Source organism: Chironomus tepperi, unplaced genomic scaffold (genome assembly GCF_022539635.2).
Source record: "Chironomus tepperi strain 1889 unplaced genomic scaffold, CSIRO-AGI_Ctep_v1 contig_123, whole genome shotgun sequence".
Classification (NCBI taxonomy): domain Eukaryota; kingdom Metazoa; phylum Arthropoda; class Insecta; order Diptera; family Chironomidae; genus Chironomus; species Chironomus tepperi.
In genome coordinates, this window is record NW_027226245.1 from 823,276 (window position 1) to 839,088 (window position 15,813).

At 30.5% G+C, this 15,813-nt stretch overlaps 3 protein-coding genes across 9 annotated transcripts in view; 1 reads left to right on the top strand and 2 right to left on the bottom strand.

Annotated features, from left to right (window-relative positions):
• Positions 1 to 4,018: 4,018 nt before the first annotated feature.
• Positions 4,019 to 6,930, bottom strand: LOC139087462 (E3 ubiquitin-protein ligase MSL2-like). Its single transcript, XM_070636266.1, has 4 exons — positions 5,666 to 6,930; positions 5,232 to 5,567; positions 4,820 to 5,171; positions 4,019 to 4,734 (listed from the first exon to the last, which is right to left on the bottom strand). The coding sequence occupies exons 1-4, from the start codon at positions 6,836 to 6,838 to the stop codon at positions 4,562 to 4,564; spliced, it is 2,034 nt and encodes a 677-aa protein (XP_070492367.1). The 5' UTR covers positions 6,839 to 6,930; the 3' UTR covers positions 4,019 to 4,561.
• A 548-nt stretch (positions 6,931 to 7,478) lies between these two features.
• Positions 7,479 to 10,040, top strand: LOC139087478 (putative leucine-rich repeat-containing protein DDB_G0290503). Its single transcript, XM_070636301.1, has 2 exons — positions 7,479 to 8,212; positions 8,391 to 10,040. The coding sequence occupies exons 1-2, from the start codon at positions 7,522 to 7,524 to the stop codon at positions 9,695 to 9,697; spliced, it is 1,998 nt and encodes a 665-aa protein (XP_070492402.1). The 5' UTR covers positions 7,479 to 7,521; the 3' UTR covers positions 9,698 to 10,040.
• The window catches only part of lilli (AF4/FMR2 family member lilliputian), a 53,765-nt gene continuing 47,659 nt past the window's right edge, over positions 9,708 to 15,813 (bottom strand). For all 7 annotated transcript variants that reach the window (XM_070636294.1, XM_070636297.1, XM_070636293.1 and 4 more), the window contains one exon: positions 9,708 to 15,608. In XM_070636294.1, the coding sequence (XP_070492395.1) occupies positions 15,490 to 15,608 (119 nt within the window). In that variant the 3' untranslated portion in view covers positions 9,708 to 15,489. The remainder of the gene's footprint in view (positions 15,609 to 15,813) is intronic.

A 15,813-nucleotide genomic window follows, 5' to 3' on the forward strand; every position in this document is an offset into this window, starting at 1 on the left:
TCAGACATTTTTGTTTAGATTTTTCCCACCTTAAGGCATTTTCTTGGGAATATCAGCATTTGGTTACGAAAATATATTTTGATTAGTAAGTCTAATTGATTTTCTTTTGTCTCAGATTGATTTTAATTGAATATTTTTAATCTATAGATTGAATTCCTTTTTAAGGCATTTTTAAGAATACTTGAAGCTTTAATTCTTTACAAACTTGATCATACACATATAGTACGAATAAGATGCATTGACAAATTTAGTGAAAAGCTCCATATCGACACGTCCAAGAATCGGTAGAATCAACTTTCTTGTATGCTGACAAACCAAGAGAAATTGCAGAAATATCTTCCTTTTTGGAACTGACAGTTCATACCATGGAAAATCATAAACAGCACTCAATATTTCCTCATTTTGTTTAATCATTAAATGTCCATTAGCACAAGGCAGTAAAACTTGAAATAAAAGAATTAAAGATATTGCACATCCAATTGGAATTGAGAAAAATCGGACAGTAATCAATGAGAATGCTAAAGCAATTGAATTAAGTGATAATGCCATAAATGCTGTGTACTGATAAGAATCAATAATTTTCTTAATGTAGTTGTTGTAAGCTTCATGTTCCCTAATGATGTCGATCAGCTCATTTTCAATTTCCATGAGATTCCTTTCCAGGACCAAACTTTCGTTCCTTGACTGGACATCATTTGTATGATCAAGTCTCATTAATTTATTGATAATCCGATTCTTTTGATCAACCAACTTAATTCCATTAAAACGAAGTTTTCTGATAAATATTTCAGACATTGCAATAACCTGATAGGTTTGGTAGATAAATATCATATCCGACAGCATAAAAAGGACAAAAATTACAATACTCATAAGAAATATCATAAAACTATTAACAGCATATCCGATTGGTGTATTTAGGGTTGTCAATGGCAATCTTAGGTTACCAAAAATTATGTTATCATCATTGATATAGCTTATGACCCATGATGTTACAATTGGAGTGTGATAGACTATAAAGCTGAACGTCAAGTACCATTTTAATACGAATTTAATTTTCTTAATTGCAGCATTTAATATTGGAATATTCATTGGATCTTGTTCCTCTCGTAAGTAAAAATTCAGAATTAATGTTTGCAGACTTTTGATCTTCTCTTCATCATCAAGAATATTCCGATTTATAAGCCTTGCCACCTGTTGTATGATCAGCGAGTAGATGACCAGCGGCAAGCAAAGATTCTTAAAATGTGGCCAGTTATCATAAATTCCAGTTTCGTGCATTATTTCGGCAAAAATTGAGATAACCAAAACAATTATAAATCGAGGATGATATTTACTTCCGCTAGGCATTTCGATACCCACAAGCATCGATACCCTTTGGATGAAGTATCTTATGGCTGTTGAGGATTCAAATATTAGCTCAAAATTTTTATTTTAGACAAAAGTTCTTATTACCTTTAGAATCATTCGATGGTAGATTATCCATGACTTAATAGTTTCAATTCCCAAATTCAACTGACTTTAAAATTGAAGACCGAACTGGAACTTCTAATAAAGACATTCAGACTTTAAAAATTACAGCTTTGCTTCCATTTCAATTCTCGAAATCGAACTATTTGTAACCTGAATATTGCTGTTTATTAGGTGAACAATAATTGTAACCTGTGATTATTATAAAGTTCAGCAATTAAAAATGTACGTAGAATAATTAGGCATTTACTCCCCGTAACAACTTGCTGCGTGCATATTTTGACAATTCTATTGTAGTTATTAAATATATAAACATTAAATACACAGCTTTTGTCTTCGTTATCTCTAATTCATTCAATACTTTACGAATCTAATCAAAAACATGTGGTATGAGGAAGAAGTTTTGACAAAATCAGTGTTTCATATCAGCGCTTCTAATAATAAAAACGAATGAAAAGGGTTTTTCTTTGAAACTCTATTACTATGCAGGAAAAAGGATTTTCTATGAAAACATAATAATATGTGGAAAAAAAGCTTCAAATTTCAAATCGCACTGAGGTTTGTGCTACTTCTGATTATTCTGAATTTTATAAATAAACCCTTGAAAATTTTAGAATATCTACTGAGTGAATAGAGTAATTAGTGATTGAAAATAGTGATTTAGCTCTTAATTAACATCCAGAGCAGCGCAACTGTCAAAAATCATGATTACTTTCTGTATTCTTGGTCAATAAACAACATCCAACAAAATAGTCGCAAATGATGTTTTATGAAGAATTTCATGGATGAATGAGCCGCTTTAATATGGATTTAGAACAACAAATTCATGCCTTATTCTCCATATTATGTTTCAACATGATAAATTGAATACATATAAATATTTGAATACACATTACAGCATGAGCATAACATTAGAAGTCTTGGAATATTTTATGGACTGATAAATAAGTTTTTTTTTGCCAGAATGAAGAATCTAAAAATAAAACTTTGTATGGAAATCGATGAAAAACCGCTGATGTTTTCCGAAAAAAATGAGATAGGAAAAGAAAAATGCTAACGAAACAAATTTTTCCATGTTGTTAGCATGATTTTATGGGAAATATGAAGCTTACCTTGTCTGTATTTGCACAATTCCTGCTCTTTCGATTGTATTTACCACTTGCACAACTAAATTACAGGTTTAATATCACTAGAAACTGAGAAAATCCAAAATAATTAATAAATTCACACTTTTACGTGGTTTTTCACAACAAAACTGTGTCTTGGCTAAATTTCTCAAAATGTGTATCCAATTTTGAAATTCATAGAACCGTTATAAAGCAAAAACAATAAATTCAATTAAAATCAATGACAATCCTACTTAATGCTTCATATGTATGGTCAGATGGCGACTTATAAGTATCTATTCTTAATAAATAATGCTCATTCTTGTGAATTTTCTTCTCTTCTATCTCTTATTCACTAAGTTGACGCCAAACGAGCTTTTCACTGTCTTATTTCCCCTATTTCTATTTCATGTTCCAAGCTTATGTGCGATAAGCTTTTTTAATTTATCTTTTTTTGTTGTGTGCTTTTGTTGAATTATGAATTGATGCGAATAGGGAGCTGGATTAAAAGATTTAGATAGAATTTTCAGACTTTTCCTTCTTTTTCCTCTATTTTTTACTCAGCAACCCCACTCAGTTCATCGTTTTTCTTCTGTTCTGTTCTGTAATTTTTCTTTCCTTAAGTGTTTACGTGATAATGTTTAGAAATTTTTAACAGGGCTTCAAGTTAATTGAAATTCGTTAACTGTAAACAAGACTAACAGAATTTTAAGGGAAAAAAATGTCAACAAGTTATGGAGTGGAGAGACTCATAGAATCATAAAAAAATTAGGTACGAAATGTAGTGTTTGTAAGGCTAATGAATTTAATTGAAATTTGAGATTCTTGACTGAGATGTCAGTGGATTTTGTTTGCTGTTTGTCAAGCTTGATGAAGCTTTTGTAATTTATGCAATTTACATTCCATCATGGACATTTTAAGTCAAATGGAATTTCCTTAGATTCGAAGGCTCACTTGAAAAATTGTCCGAAAAGTCGTTAAATTTTCAAAATTTAAAAGTTCGTTGAAAATTGCAATTTTAAAGAAATCGGTTACATTTTGAAATTCAGAAAAATTCGTTAAATTGACAATTTTCGTTAAATTTTTGAAAATCTATTGAAATTTTCAAGCTCAAAAAGTCCGTTAAAAATTCAAATTTGAAATTTCCGTTAAAATATTCAAATATGAAAAGTCCGTTAAAATCGATATTTAGATTTGAAAATTCTAGTATATTTTTAAAATCTCCTGCCAAGCTTCCAATTTTGAAAATTCAGTTTCTAGACCAAGATTGGCCTCATTTCAATCAAACATCAATTTTATACATTTTTCAATGACACAATTTTTGTAAATTTATTTAAAATTTCTTAAAATTTTCACTAAACATTTTCTTGTTCAAACTTTTTTTCTTCATACTTATTCATTTTGCAAATGTCCTACATTAAAAAAATGAGGTATAAACTAAATTAATATGTAAAAAAAAATAATAAAAATAATATAAATGACATTTATTGCATTTATTTTATGACGTCTATTAGTTAACATAAATGAAATAAAATATGTTTAAGGATTGTACAAAAAGAATAAGACAGAATGAGAACCACGAACGAGTCTTAACACAATTTAAAATAATATTGTACGTGGATGGAGTTAGCATGACTTTTTTATTTTGAAGAATTCGAGTTTAACGTGCAGTTCTTGCACACAAGGACTGAATTTAGGGTTTAATCTTGCTGGACATACTGAGTACATCGACTGATTCCGACCTATCTTCCCAAAAATCCCAAATGAGATTCATTTTGCTTCAAAACCTTTAAAGTCATTAATCCACTTAGAGTCCATATAATCAGGATCATATGTCCATTCAGTCCTTTTATGCTAACTCCATCCAAGCACAAAAATATGACAAGTTTTTCTGTTTTTTTTACATCCAAAAAGAACGAAAAAGAAATTTCATCTTCATCTTTTACATCTACGGTAAATATGTAAATTACACATCATCATTGATGAAATTATAGCATGCCCGTGTTGAGATTATTTGTGGTGAATTGTGAATTTGTATCCAGCAAGTGTTGTTTTGATGTATCGGTCGTAAACGATACGACATTTCCTGTTGTTTGAATTTCATTTTTTATGATAATCTTCTTATCATTTGTCATCGGCACTTGCGAATAAAGGCCAACTACTGTAAATATAAATGCGGAATATGCAAATTATTGATTTTTTTTGTGCTATTCGGTCGATGTCGTTTCTCGTATGGATATACTTACTTTGAATACTTGAATTTGAATTTCCAATTTGTCCAGTTGACGACGATGTTGTTGGAAAGATAAGTGGACTCATTGTTGCTTTCACTGGTTCCTTCATTATAATTCGGGGTTTTATCTGATACTGTCCATTACTGTTCATACTTATTATGCAATTATTTATGGAATTTTGACTTTTCGTAATTAATGTTGGTTCCACTAGATTCATGTCTTCGGTTTTTATCATCGCCGTCGTTGGTGTTGTTCCTGTTGTCTTGTGAACTTCTTTAAGCATTGCAGTTTGCTGCTGAATTGATGCAAGAAAGCTTTGTTGTTGCTGCTGTTGGGTTTGAAGATCAGGTACTTGATGGCGCATCTAAAAATGTCAAAAATTGTTAATTAAATTAAAATATCAAGTAATTCCTACAGTACATACCTTCTTATGCCCATCAACATAATGTGGATTTCTACAGCCTTTACATTTACAATCTATACATGCTTTAGAATCAACATAACATGGACAACGTTGTCCACAGCAAGTAAGCTTTCCGGGTGCAGCAGTTGCATTACCACATCTACATCCTCTCCTTTTCTGTGAATCATTTATATTCATTGATAATAAAGACGCTGTTGCTGTCGATGTTGATGTCTGCGTCGTCGAAATACTATTGAGATTTGCTGATGTCGATGTTGGAACTACAATTGGTATTTGTTGTGTTGATATTTGAACAGGTGGCGTTTTGAAATTTTCAGTCTTTACAATGGTTGTTGTCTAAAAACGAAAAATATAATTAATTATAATTTAATTAATTATTAACTAGTCGATTCCTTTAAAGTGGAATCACATTATAGGAAGTAGACCATACTCACATTATTACTAGAAGCGCTTAAATCTGATGTGATAGGAATAGATGAATTGTCATCCGGTGCTTTACGTTTTAGGGTAATTTTATTGCCACTGCCCGTGTACATCACAGAATATATTGTTGGTGCTGTTTGCTGTATTTTCATTGGACTCATAATCGATTTTGTTGTATTAATTTGCGTAGGTGCTTGTTGAGCAATGGATTTAACGCGCATTGGGACATGTGAAATGAATTGAGATGTCTTTAAAAGTGGTGATGATGATGATTGTTGATTTGGTACTGGAAGCTGTTGCTGTTGTATTTGTGGTTTAGTAGAGATTGTAGGAATTGGAGATTGAACAATTGTTGGTGCTGAATATTGAACTATTTGAGAAATTTGAGTGATATTTGGTGACGGTGAAAATGCTGGTGACGGAGATGTTGTAACTATAATTATAGGCGGTGTTTTAGGAATTTGAGGAGATTCCACAATTGGAAAGATTTCTTGAATTGGAAATTGATCAGGAGATTGCACAATAGTTGTTGGAATTGGACTACAAGGTGGAAGCGGTGAGATTGTGGGAAATGTTTGTGGATGGTACGTATAAGGAACTACATGTGGAGATTTTTCTTTCTTAATTATATTTTGTATTGGTTTCATAACAGAAGAACTATTTGAATTTTCATCACTACTGGATGATGTTGTCGGCGAATCATCCTGCATATTTGCTGTACTATTACTGGGTCGTCCATAATTAACTCCAAACTCAATAATATCAATTAAATTCGATAAATTCTCTTGTCCTGTATCATGATTTGTCCGCCTTTGTATGTAATCATAGATCCAGCTTCCTTTTATAAGCTCGCACAACTCATTGTACAGCCTCAATACTAATTTTGTTTGACTGCTCTTCTCAAAAAGCGTAAAATCTCTACACATCTTACAATTTACAGTCGTTGATCGATTCTTTCCTATACAATCTAAACACACACGATGATGACATGAAAAATGTTGCTTTTTCGGCGTACATGGATCATTAAGTAGCTGTTTACAATTTTTACACAATAAATTTTCATAAAATTCACGCAATTTTTCTTCAAACTCCTCAAATTCATCCCAAACTTCATTTGGTTCAGCCGGTTCTGCACTAAACACAATACGCGCTAAATTTATATACGACTTTAATGGATTGGTCATTGTTAAATGCCTGGATTTAGACCAAAATGTTTAAAAAATTCTATCTTTTGCAATTTTCATTTCAATTGTTTATCATTTAATTGTGCGCTATATTTTTTTCGGTGGAACACTGCACGACTTGTTGACTTAACGAAGATATTGAACTTCCGTGCTTCTGTATTTTGGTGATTTTTAATGAAATTATGAATTAAATTCGGATTTTAAGTATAAATTAGTCTCAATGCAGGTTAGTTTGATTGTGTTTTAATGGATTTTAGCCCTAATTATATGTTAGACTGAGAACAATTCGACAATTTTAACAGAAATATTCAGCGCGGAAGTCAATTTAAATTTTTGTATTGAACGAATGTTAGCACATTTTTTAACGATAAGATCAGTAAGCGTTCACTTTGTCTTCTTGTCAATTTATCACCATAAATTCAAATTTTTAAAAACCGGTAAATTTGAAAAATTACTTTACATTGCAATATAACTCACACTTTTTGCTTAATTATTGGAACTATTTACAATCAACGATAACTTACTCTCAAAAATCCATAAAAGCGCTTTATTCCTTAACAAATCATCTAAAAGCCAACTTCAATGCTTACTTTTTCAAAAAATATTTTCAAACGGTTTTTTTCGTGTTTTTAATCTTCTAGTAAAATTTATCATTTATTTTAAATATAAAATTCTTTATTAAAATGAAGACAAATAAGAATAATGACACAATCGTCGATATATCAACGTTAGCACAGGATGATCTGCATGATGCATACGAGAAATTAGCACAGAAATACTCAGAATTGAAAGAAAACAATGATGACTTAAATCAAAAATTACATCAGGAAATTTCTCACAATAAAGTCCTGCAAAATACATTGAGTGACGTCCAAAATGAGCTGGATTCAATAAACGAAGTCAATTCTAAAGAAAAAATTCAAATAGAAAGGAGGAATGAAGAATTAAAGAATAAGAATCAAAATTTAACCATGGAAAAAATTGCATTGGAAAATAAAATTGATGATCTTGGTGTCATTATCGATCAATTAAACAAGGAGCTAAAGGAAGTAAGGGGCTTATTGGCAGTTAAAGCTATTAAACCACGAGTGTCAGACACTTATGCAAAAAGTCTGGAAATTGAAAATGAAAATTTACGAACAACGATAAATGAGATGAAAGAACATGCAGAACAACTGACTATTAAATATGCTGAAAGTGCCAGTAGAATAGAAGAGTTCACAGAGAGACTAGCATGCGTTCAGGATAATTTGGAATCGAAAAAAGTTGAGCTGGAAGAAAAAAATGAAGCGCTGGAACATTTGCAGGAAAAGGTGCATGAAATGTCAACGGAACTGACGTTATTGCGCAATTCTGCTGGACCTGATGATAATAGTAAGTTATGAGATTATTTGGTGGGCGTTTTGGTATACTTTGCGTTAATTTTCTGGATTCAGATTGCTAATCTTGGAATTTAATCCTACGATTTAACTTTAATCCTTGGATTAAACTTGGAAATATTGATTTTTGAATTAATGTCATTACCTAATACTGTTAATTATAATCATTACAGATCGCAAAGGAAACTCATTGTTCGCAGAAGTCGACGATCAAAGGCAGAAAATGAAGAAAATTCTTCAAGGTGAACGAAGTCACTATCTAGAAATGAAGAAAGCCTATAATTCAAAAGAAATGGAAATTCGTCGATTAAAACGTGAAAATTTAAATATCAAATCAGAGATTCAAGCATGCAGCAATCAGCTGAAACGTGGTGAACATCTATCATCAAATCATCTCAAAATTTACGTCTCAAATCTCGAATGTGACAAGAAGAACCTCGAAAATCAACTGAAAATGATGGAAGAGCGCCTGATAGATCTCGCAAAAGATCAAAAAATGCACTGGGTTGAAACAGTTCTCACATCATCAAGTCGTGAAGCTCGTGAGTTGAAAGATAAAAATTATGTATTGTTGCGTGAGAAAACAGCATTAGCCGACAACCACAGTAAGACATTAAAGGAACTCGCAAAAATGCGTCTCGAAGGCATAAAGCTCAAATCATTTTTGGGACGAATTGTCGATGAATTTAAAATTAAAATTGATGAGACTAAATACGATGATTTGGATATAGACGAGGGTATTTTTGAGAATCTGAGACTAGAGCAATATGAGTCATTAGATTCATATGATACAAATGGAAGTAAACAACAAAATGAGGAATCAAATGATATGCTGAATGAAAGTACTATAGTTTTACTTGGTGGACGAGATAAATTAGGCAATGCAGTTCCATCTATTAAGGAAAATGATTTGAGGAGTCAACTGTTAGCAAATGTTTTCGGTCCAAGTAATCCAAATGAGACAAATTATGGATCAGGAAGAGCTTATGCTTTTACCAAGGAATTTTATAAGCCAGTTGAAGAAGATGTTGATATGTATACTAAAGATCCAGTGCCAACAAAGCTAAGCTGTAAAACCAATGCTGTAAATTCAAGATTTGGGTACATAAAAACTGAGAATCAACAATCATCGAGTGACAAAAAGGCTGAAATTTCCAAATTGAGCTACCATAAACCTAAATTTGATGGAAAATTAAAGTCATTGAGTGACGTGAAGCAAGAAAAGGTAGAACCTGCAATTAAAGATGATATCAGTGCAATCAACGACAAGGAGAATTCAGCATATCCATCATTTGTGTTTCCAAAATCGGAACCTCAATTACCACTGAAGACCACAACACTTCAATTTTCATGCAAAGTTGATACGAAAGTCATCGACAGTACAAAAGAGGGATATGAGCAATCAAAAGAAGCCAGGAAGAAGCCAGCATTTACTGTAAAAAGAATCATAATTCCATCAAAAATACCAAAAAATTCGTAAAATTTTTCAATTTTTTCATTTGTTTCAAAAATTTATTTTTTTTCGTCTAATTTTCTACAATTTTTTTGCTTTTTTCACTTTTTATATTAAATAATTTATAGGTTTCTTACTTCCTTCAATTTATTTAAGGTAAACGTGTGTGTTTTTAATTTTCACTTAATCTTAGGTTTTTTTTTCGAGGCTCTCAAAAAAAAGTCGGTTCCTTTGAGCCTCTGAAGAATAATATGCAATTTTTTTTTGTTTTACTTCCTATGCTTCCCCCCAAAAACATGACAAAAAAAAACGGAAAATAATTATGTGCTATGTTTTATTTGATAGAAAAAAAATTAATATATTTATATACTTCCCCAATAATTAATTAAATTAATAATTAAAAAAATTAATTTAAACATTTTTTTCAATTTTCTTCGCCTAATTGCTTGGATTTTCATTTATGTACAATGATAATAATAATAATTTACTACTAAATTGGTTTTCTTTTATACAATATGTCTCGTTCCATCGTTTAGTAACCAATTTTTGGTACCAAGGAAAAAGCTATAGTCATTAAAAATGTGTATTGATAAATTGTTCTAAACAACACTTTTTAATGGTCAAATTGGTTTTTTTGTTATTAATATAAATTTCATCTTTTTCACGATCGATAATCATTATGATCGACTTGTTTCTGTTGTACTCGAAATCGAGTCATTTCCCGACTTCTAACGTTTTAGGTCGATTTACTTAAATTAATTTAAATATTTTATTACGGCTTTTTTTAATCGTCATTCATTACAAGAACAAAAATTGCTTGTAATTAGGTTATTTTGTGGAAAGTGAATTTTAATTGGAAGTGCTTTAAAGGTAATTAGTCTTAATTATTTTTTTGTTTGATTGGAATTATTTTAGAGTGGATCGGATGCCACTTTGAATTTGTAGATCTACGTGTTGTGGTCTTCGTGAACAACACAACGTGTTCACTACGTGTGTCGCTGTATCGCAGTGTTCGTAACGACAAGTGACAGCTGATTTCGACCCTTAAAATGGGGTATGTTGTATTGCCATGAATGCAAGTCAGTAGGATGACTTATCAAGCTTAAATTCTTTTTCAATCTTTAATTTCACAAGATTAAAATTATAATCTAGCTGGATTTAAATATCTTTCAGGAATTTTAAAACTTCTAAAGTTAAAAACATAGTTTGACGTCGACAGGAATTTTTCTAGGATCAGAAACTCACTTGTACAATGTGTAGAATCCTCAGATGACTTTTCCATAAAATATCCAAACTATGATGGATAAAATGTCAATTAACTTGATATAATTGAAACTATATATTGGAAGATGAAATTTAATTGATTGGAAGAACTGACAGTCCAAATTGTGTACTGTAGAGGAAGTAATACATGAAAATAATTGTGAGAATCTTCGTCATGACTAGAATTCATAGCTTGGACTTTTCACTTTGACTGAAAAGTTGTTGTCCGAGCAACACAAACGGAAAAGGCTTCGTCATGAATCCAATGCGACTGATTCCAAATAAATGCGGATTCCGTTCATTAATATACTGGGTCATTTTGGAGTTTCTTATTTATGTCGCTAACAAATTATTGGATCAATCCAACATTTTAAATAGATTTGGCATTGCTACAAATTGAGTCTGTCGTCTTCCAAAGCAACACAATATAGTCGTCATGTCGCCCAAACGTTGTCGTGTTGACGACATGATGCGAGAGTGTCATGACGACATCACATGTGTGGCGTAATTCCCCAGATTCAAATCTTAACTCAATTATCATATCCTATAAATTAATTCCAGGATAATGTAATTAATCATGTAAAATACAAATCCAACAACCAACAATAAGTATTATTATCAAGCAATTCCAATTAAATTCACTTCCTATTTTGTTTGTCCTAATCCACATTTTCACTCATAAAAATTTTACATAATCTTCAATCATCACATTCATTTAAGGGTAATTTCAAATATTTTTTCTTTTATTTAATCTTCACTGTGATTGTGCATTGGCTTTTCATATTTTTAATTCTTTTTTTGGAATAGCATAGTCAAAAAAGAAATAATATAAAATCAGAGCTGCAAAACTGGCAAAATGTGACATGTGACAGGCAAAAACCGTACAATTTCTTGATAATTTGCATGGTTTTTGTTTATAAAAACCATACAAATTATCAAGAAGTTGAACGGGTTTTGCCTGCTACAGATGCCTGCTTTGCAAATCTGATTTAAAATATCGTCGTAATCATAAGTTTAAAGAACTGAGTTGCTCCAATAATAATAAAAAATAATTAAATTAAATTTCCATCGATAACATAAAAAAATTGGCTAAAGTAACAAGTTCCCATACACAAACAAAAAAAGTGGAGCTAGAAGCAAAATTTTAGTTTTTTTTTTCATTCCATCTAGGCTTATTGTCATTTACATCCTTTTTTTTTATTCAGTTTTGTGTAAAAATTTCATTTTGGTTCTATTGGGTTCCGTCTCGTGATTTACTTTTCTATGGGATTTAATTTCATTTTTTTCACTTTTTTTAATATTGTTTTAAGTTCTTTATGTCTTGAAAAAATATATATCTTCATTTTTTTTTTTGTTAAATAGTTTTTTTTGCAGTCTTATAACATGGTTTCATACAGATTTCATTTTACTTTACTTTATTAATTTTATTAGTTTTTTTTCAGCAAATTTCATCTTTTTTTATACGTAAGAGTTTATTTTAGAGAGTATAATGATATTTTTTTCGGTAGGGATAGGTTAGTTTGGTACAGAAGTAAAGTTTTGTGCCTGCTGCATTGTAAAATTAATGAATTTATGGCTTGTTGCTGTATTTACTGTATTATTAAGGTTTATTTGACTTCTTGTTGTTTTGGTCAGAGTTGATAGGACATTGGGAGTCCTGAATTCAGTAGAGGCTGTCTCGACATTGGAGGGAGTCATACTAACTGCTAATAAATTGATTTTATAGACTTCAGTGGAGTGTGATCCAAAAGGTCTATTCTTAGTTTGTGCTGATAGTTTTGACTGGTTTCGTACAAAAGATTTCAATAGAATTTCAATCCTATCAAAAGGAACTGTTCCTAACGTCTAACTCAACAGTTATTGAAATCAAAATAAAAGTCGAGATCCTATCATAAGAACCCTTACTAAAAGATTGATATTTAATTCTTAATCAATGCTCAAGTAACTCAACAATTTTCATAAAATTCACTAAATATTTTAGGACTTTAAGTATGATTCAGAATTAATCCATAGCCTATACTCAAAAGAAGACTCCAAACAGCACACCGTGTTCACTAGGGCTCCACAACCGTATAAACGGTAACATGCGAAGTTTACCTGACATCACTGTGACAGGTGTTTCCGGTCCATTTGTCCGGTGAGAAATGCGATTCGTGGATATTTTAAATTACATAGTCCAGTGCCTTTCCCACAAAATTTAGGCTTAAAAGTGCTCATAAAGCACAATTGCTTAAAGAATGCAATCAAAAGTTACAATTCAAATCTCAAATTAGACCAAGTTAAGTCAAGTTAAGCCATTGATCACAACTGGTTTAGCCATGAATCTGTATCGCCAGGGAAGGAAGGAAGTAATCTCAAATTAGACAAGATTAATAATTGCCCTAATTTCTAGCACATATCTAGCTCTTATTTAAGTTACAGAGTCAATCTCACATTCAAAAAACTGTAGCTACAGCTTTCCAAGACACGTAAGATGATTTAACTCTCGAACAGCACCTTATGCAGTCATGAATAAATGTCATTAGCATATGCAACATCTGTTTTAAGCAGAAACTAATGACACATAACATTTGTCCAAACGTATGACTTGGTATGAAGCAACATTTGCCAGTGATTATTCCTGAGCACATATAATTTTGAGCACTTAATCCTTGACGCCTTCAAAGTCTTTTTCCAAATTGCAGACTGCAAAAGACTCAAGTGTTCTTCTTCAGAGCGAATGCATTAATTGGAAAATTATGCACAGCACAAAGCATAATGCTTTCCATAATTTTGCATGTATTATGCATGCAACAGAACAGCACAGCATGCACATAAAAACTCTTTCCATTCCAAAACCATTTGCACCTCCCCAAATTCAAATTAAATTTGTTTCAATCCCCAATACAATAATTAAGGATCAACAATTAAACTTGCTAAAGCACATCTTTTTTTACTAATTTTTTTGTATGTTGCAACTCATGAAAAGAAGCATGAAAAAGCTAACAAGTTTCTCAATTGTGACTTTTCAATTTGTTATAAAAAAAAAACTGTTTTTTTTCCTCCTTAAAATGAATTCCTTTATCACACAAATAATCTTACTCATCCTCAATTCTGTTCCTTTCACATTCTTATTAATTCTTTTTTTTTTTGGCAATGATTCAAGTTTCCTTTTACGGATATTAAAAGTGAAGGAAAAAAAAAAAACTTTTTTATTTTCCTGTGTCATCGCTTTGTTGCCATTTCTATATCCTGTGTGCATAATGAAAGGATTTCACTTCTTTTTTTAGAATTCATTTTCCTTAATTTTTTTTGTTGTTTTAATTTTTCCTTGAGAAATTCCCCGCAACAATTTTCAATGTTTTTTATTTAAACTTAATTTTTCCGAGCTTTTCAATTCAAAAAAACATAAAAAAAAGTTAACAAAAATAAGAACAAAAAACAAAAGAATTTTATAATTAACAAAGAAAAATTTTAATTTTGATCTAATGAAAATAATAGTCTAAAGATACAAATTTAATTGACATGCAGCATAAAAAAAAGCATAGGTTTTATTACAAAAATAATGTAATTCGTCAGAAAACAATAATAAAAAAAAGTCAGGAATTGAAATTGATTTGAATTTTTGGTTGAGTTTTGAGGTGAATTTATCAGTTTATTAAGGTATAGATGCCTTCATAATTCATTCCATACTGTCCCTAAGTCCTGTTCCAAGTTCTTTCTTTAATTGCTCCAATAAGAAATAATTTTGGCACTTTTACGAACATTTTTTAGATTTTTTTAAAATCTATAAATTAATTGATTTTTACTGTCTAATTCAAAGCACTTAAAATGCCAAACTAACCACTTTTATGGCCATTTAATTAACAGTCCAGTTTCATTTTTAGTCACTAGTATTAATTTTCACTATGGCTTTAACATTGCCTTTATTCATTTTTTCAAACTTCACATTCACACATTGTAAATGTCCAAATTAAGCACTGATAAATGTCACCTCATAACTTTTTGTGATGTCCAAAATTTGAATCATATTAAAACATTACAAATGTTTAATTCTGTCACGGTGCAACCGAATTTCATCAAAAATTCTTAGAACCATTCAACAGTTTTCATTACTTTACATTTGTATGGTTTTGAGTTTCTCAAACCAAGTTGTAAAACATTTGTATGGTTTTCAAACACTGATCGTTCAATTCACATTGTAAGGTTCAAACAATTATACAGTTTCACTAGTTAAACTTGACTTCCTGCAACCGTTTCACAATCAATTTCAATAATCCGTCTACAAACATAATCAAATTTAATTTAAATAGAATTTTTTTAAAAAGAAAATAAATTTAGGTACTTAGAAGAACAAAAGGATAATTTTTTGTTACAATTTAACGCGCATACTAAAGCATGTAATATATTTTAGCAAAAATTACAAATTGTTTCGGATGGGTTTTGCCTGATTTTAAGGAACTTCCATTTTTTTTATATCGTTTTAAACCTCCATACAATCTGACAAAATTAAATATTAGATTTTTTTTGAATATTGTTTTTTTTGGCAGCCTGATTGTTACTTAATAGTTCATGTTCTACATATTGACGTTTCGTCGCAATTTTTGAATGCCTGCTTGCACATATTTAACGACACTATTTGAACTGCTATGCAAAGTTATTGGTCCATTTTCGTGATCTAGCTCGATGAAAAAGTCTAAAAAGAGACAAAAATAAAATAAATTAGTAAATTAAGTTACAGAATGTTTAATTTTTTTGGTAAATAATTCTCAATTTACAGCAATTTCATATAATTTTAATTTAGCGGTTAAAAAATTCAAATAAACCGGTATAAATTCAAATTTTTTAAAAATCAATCAAATTTGAATTTTTGAAAACCGTTGATAAATTTGAAATATTAT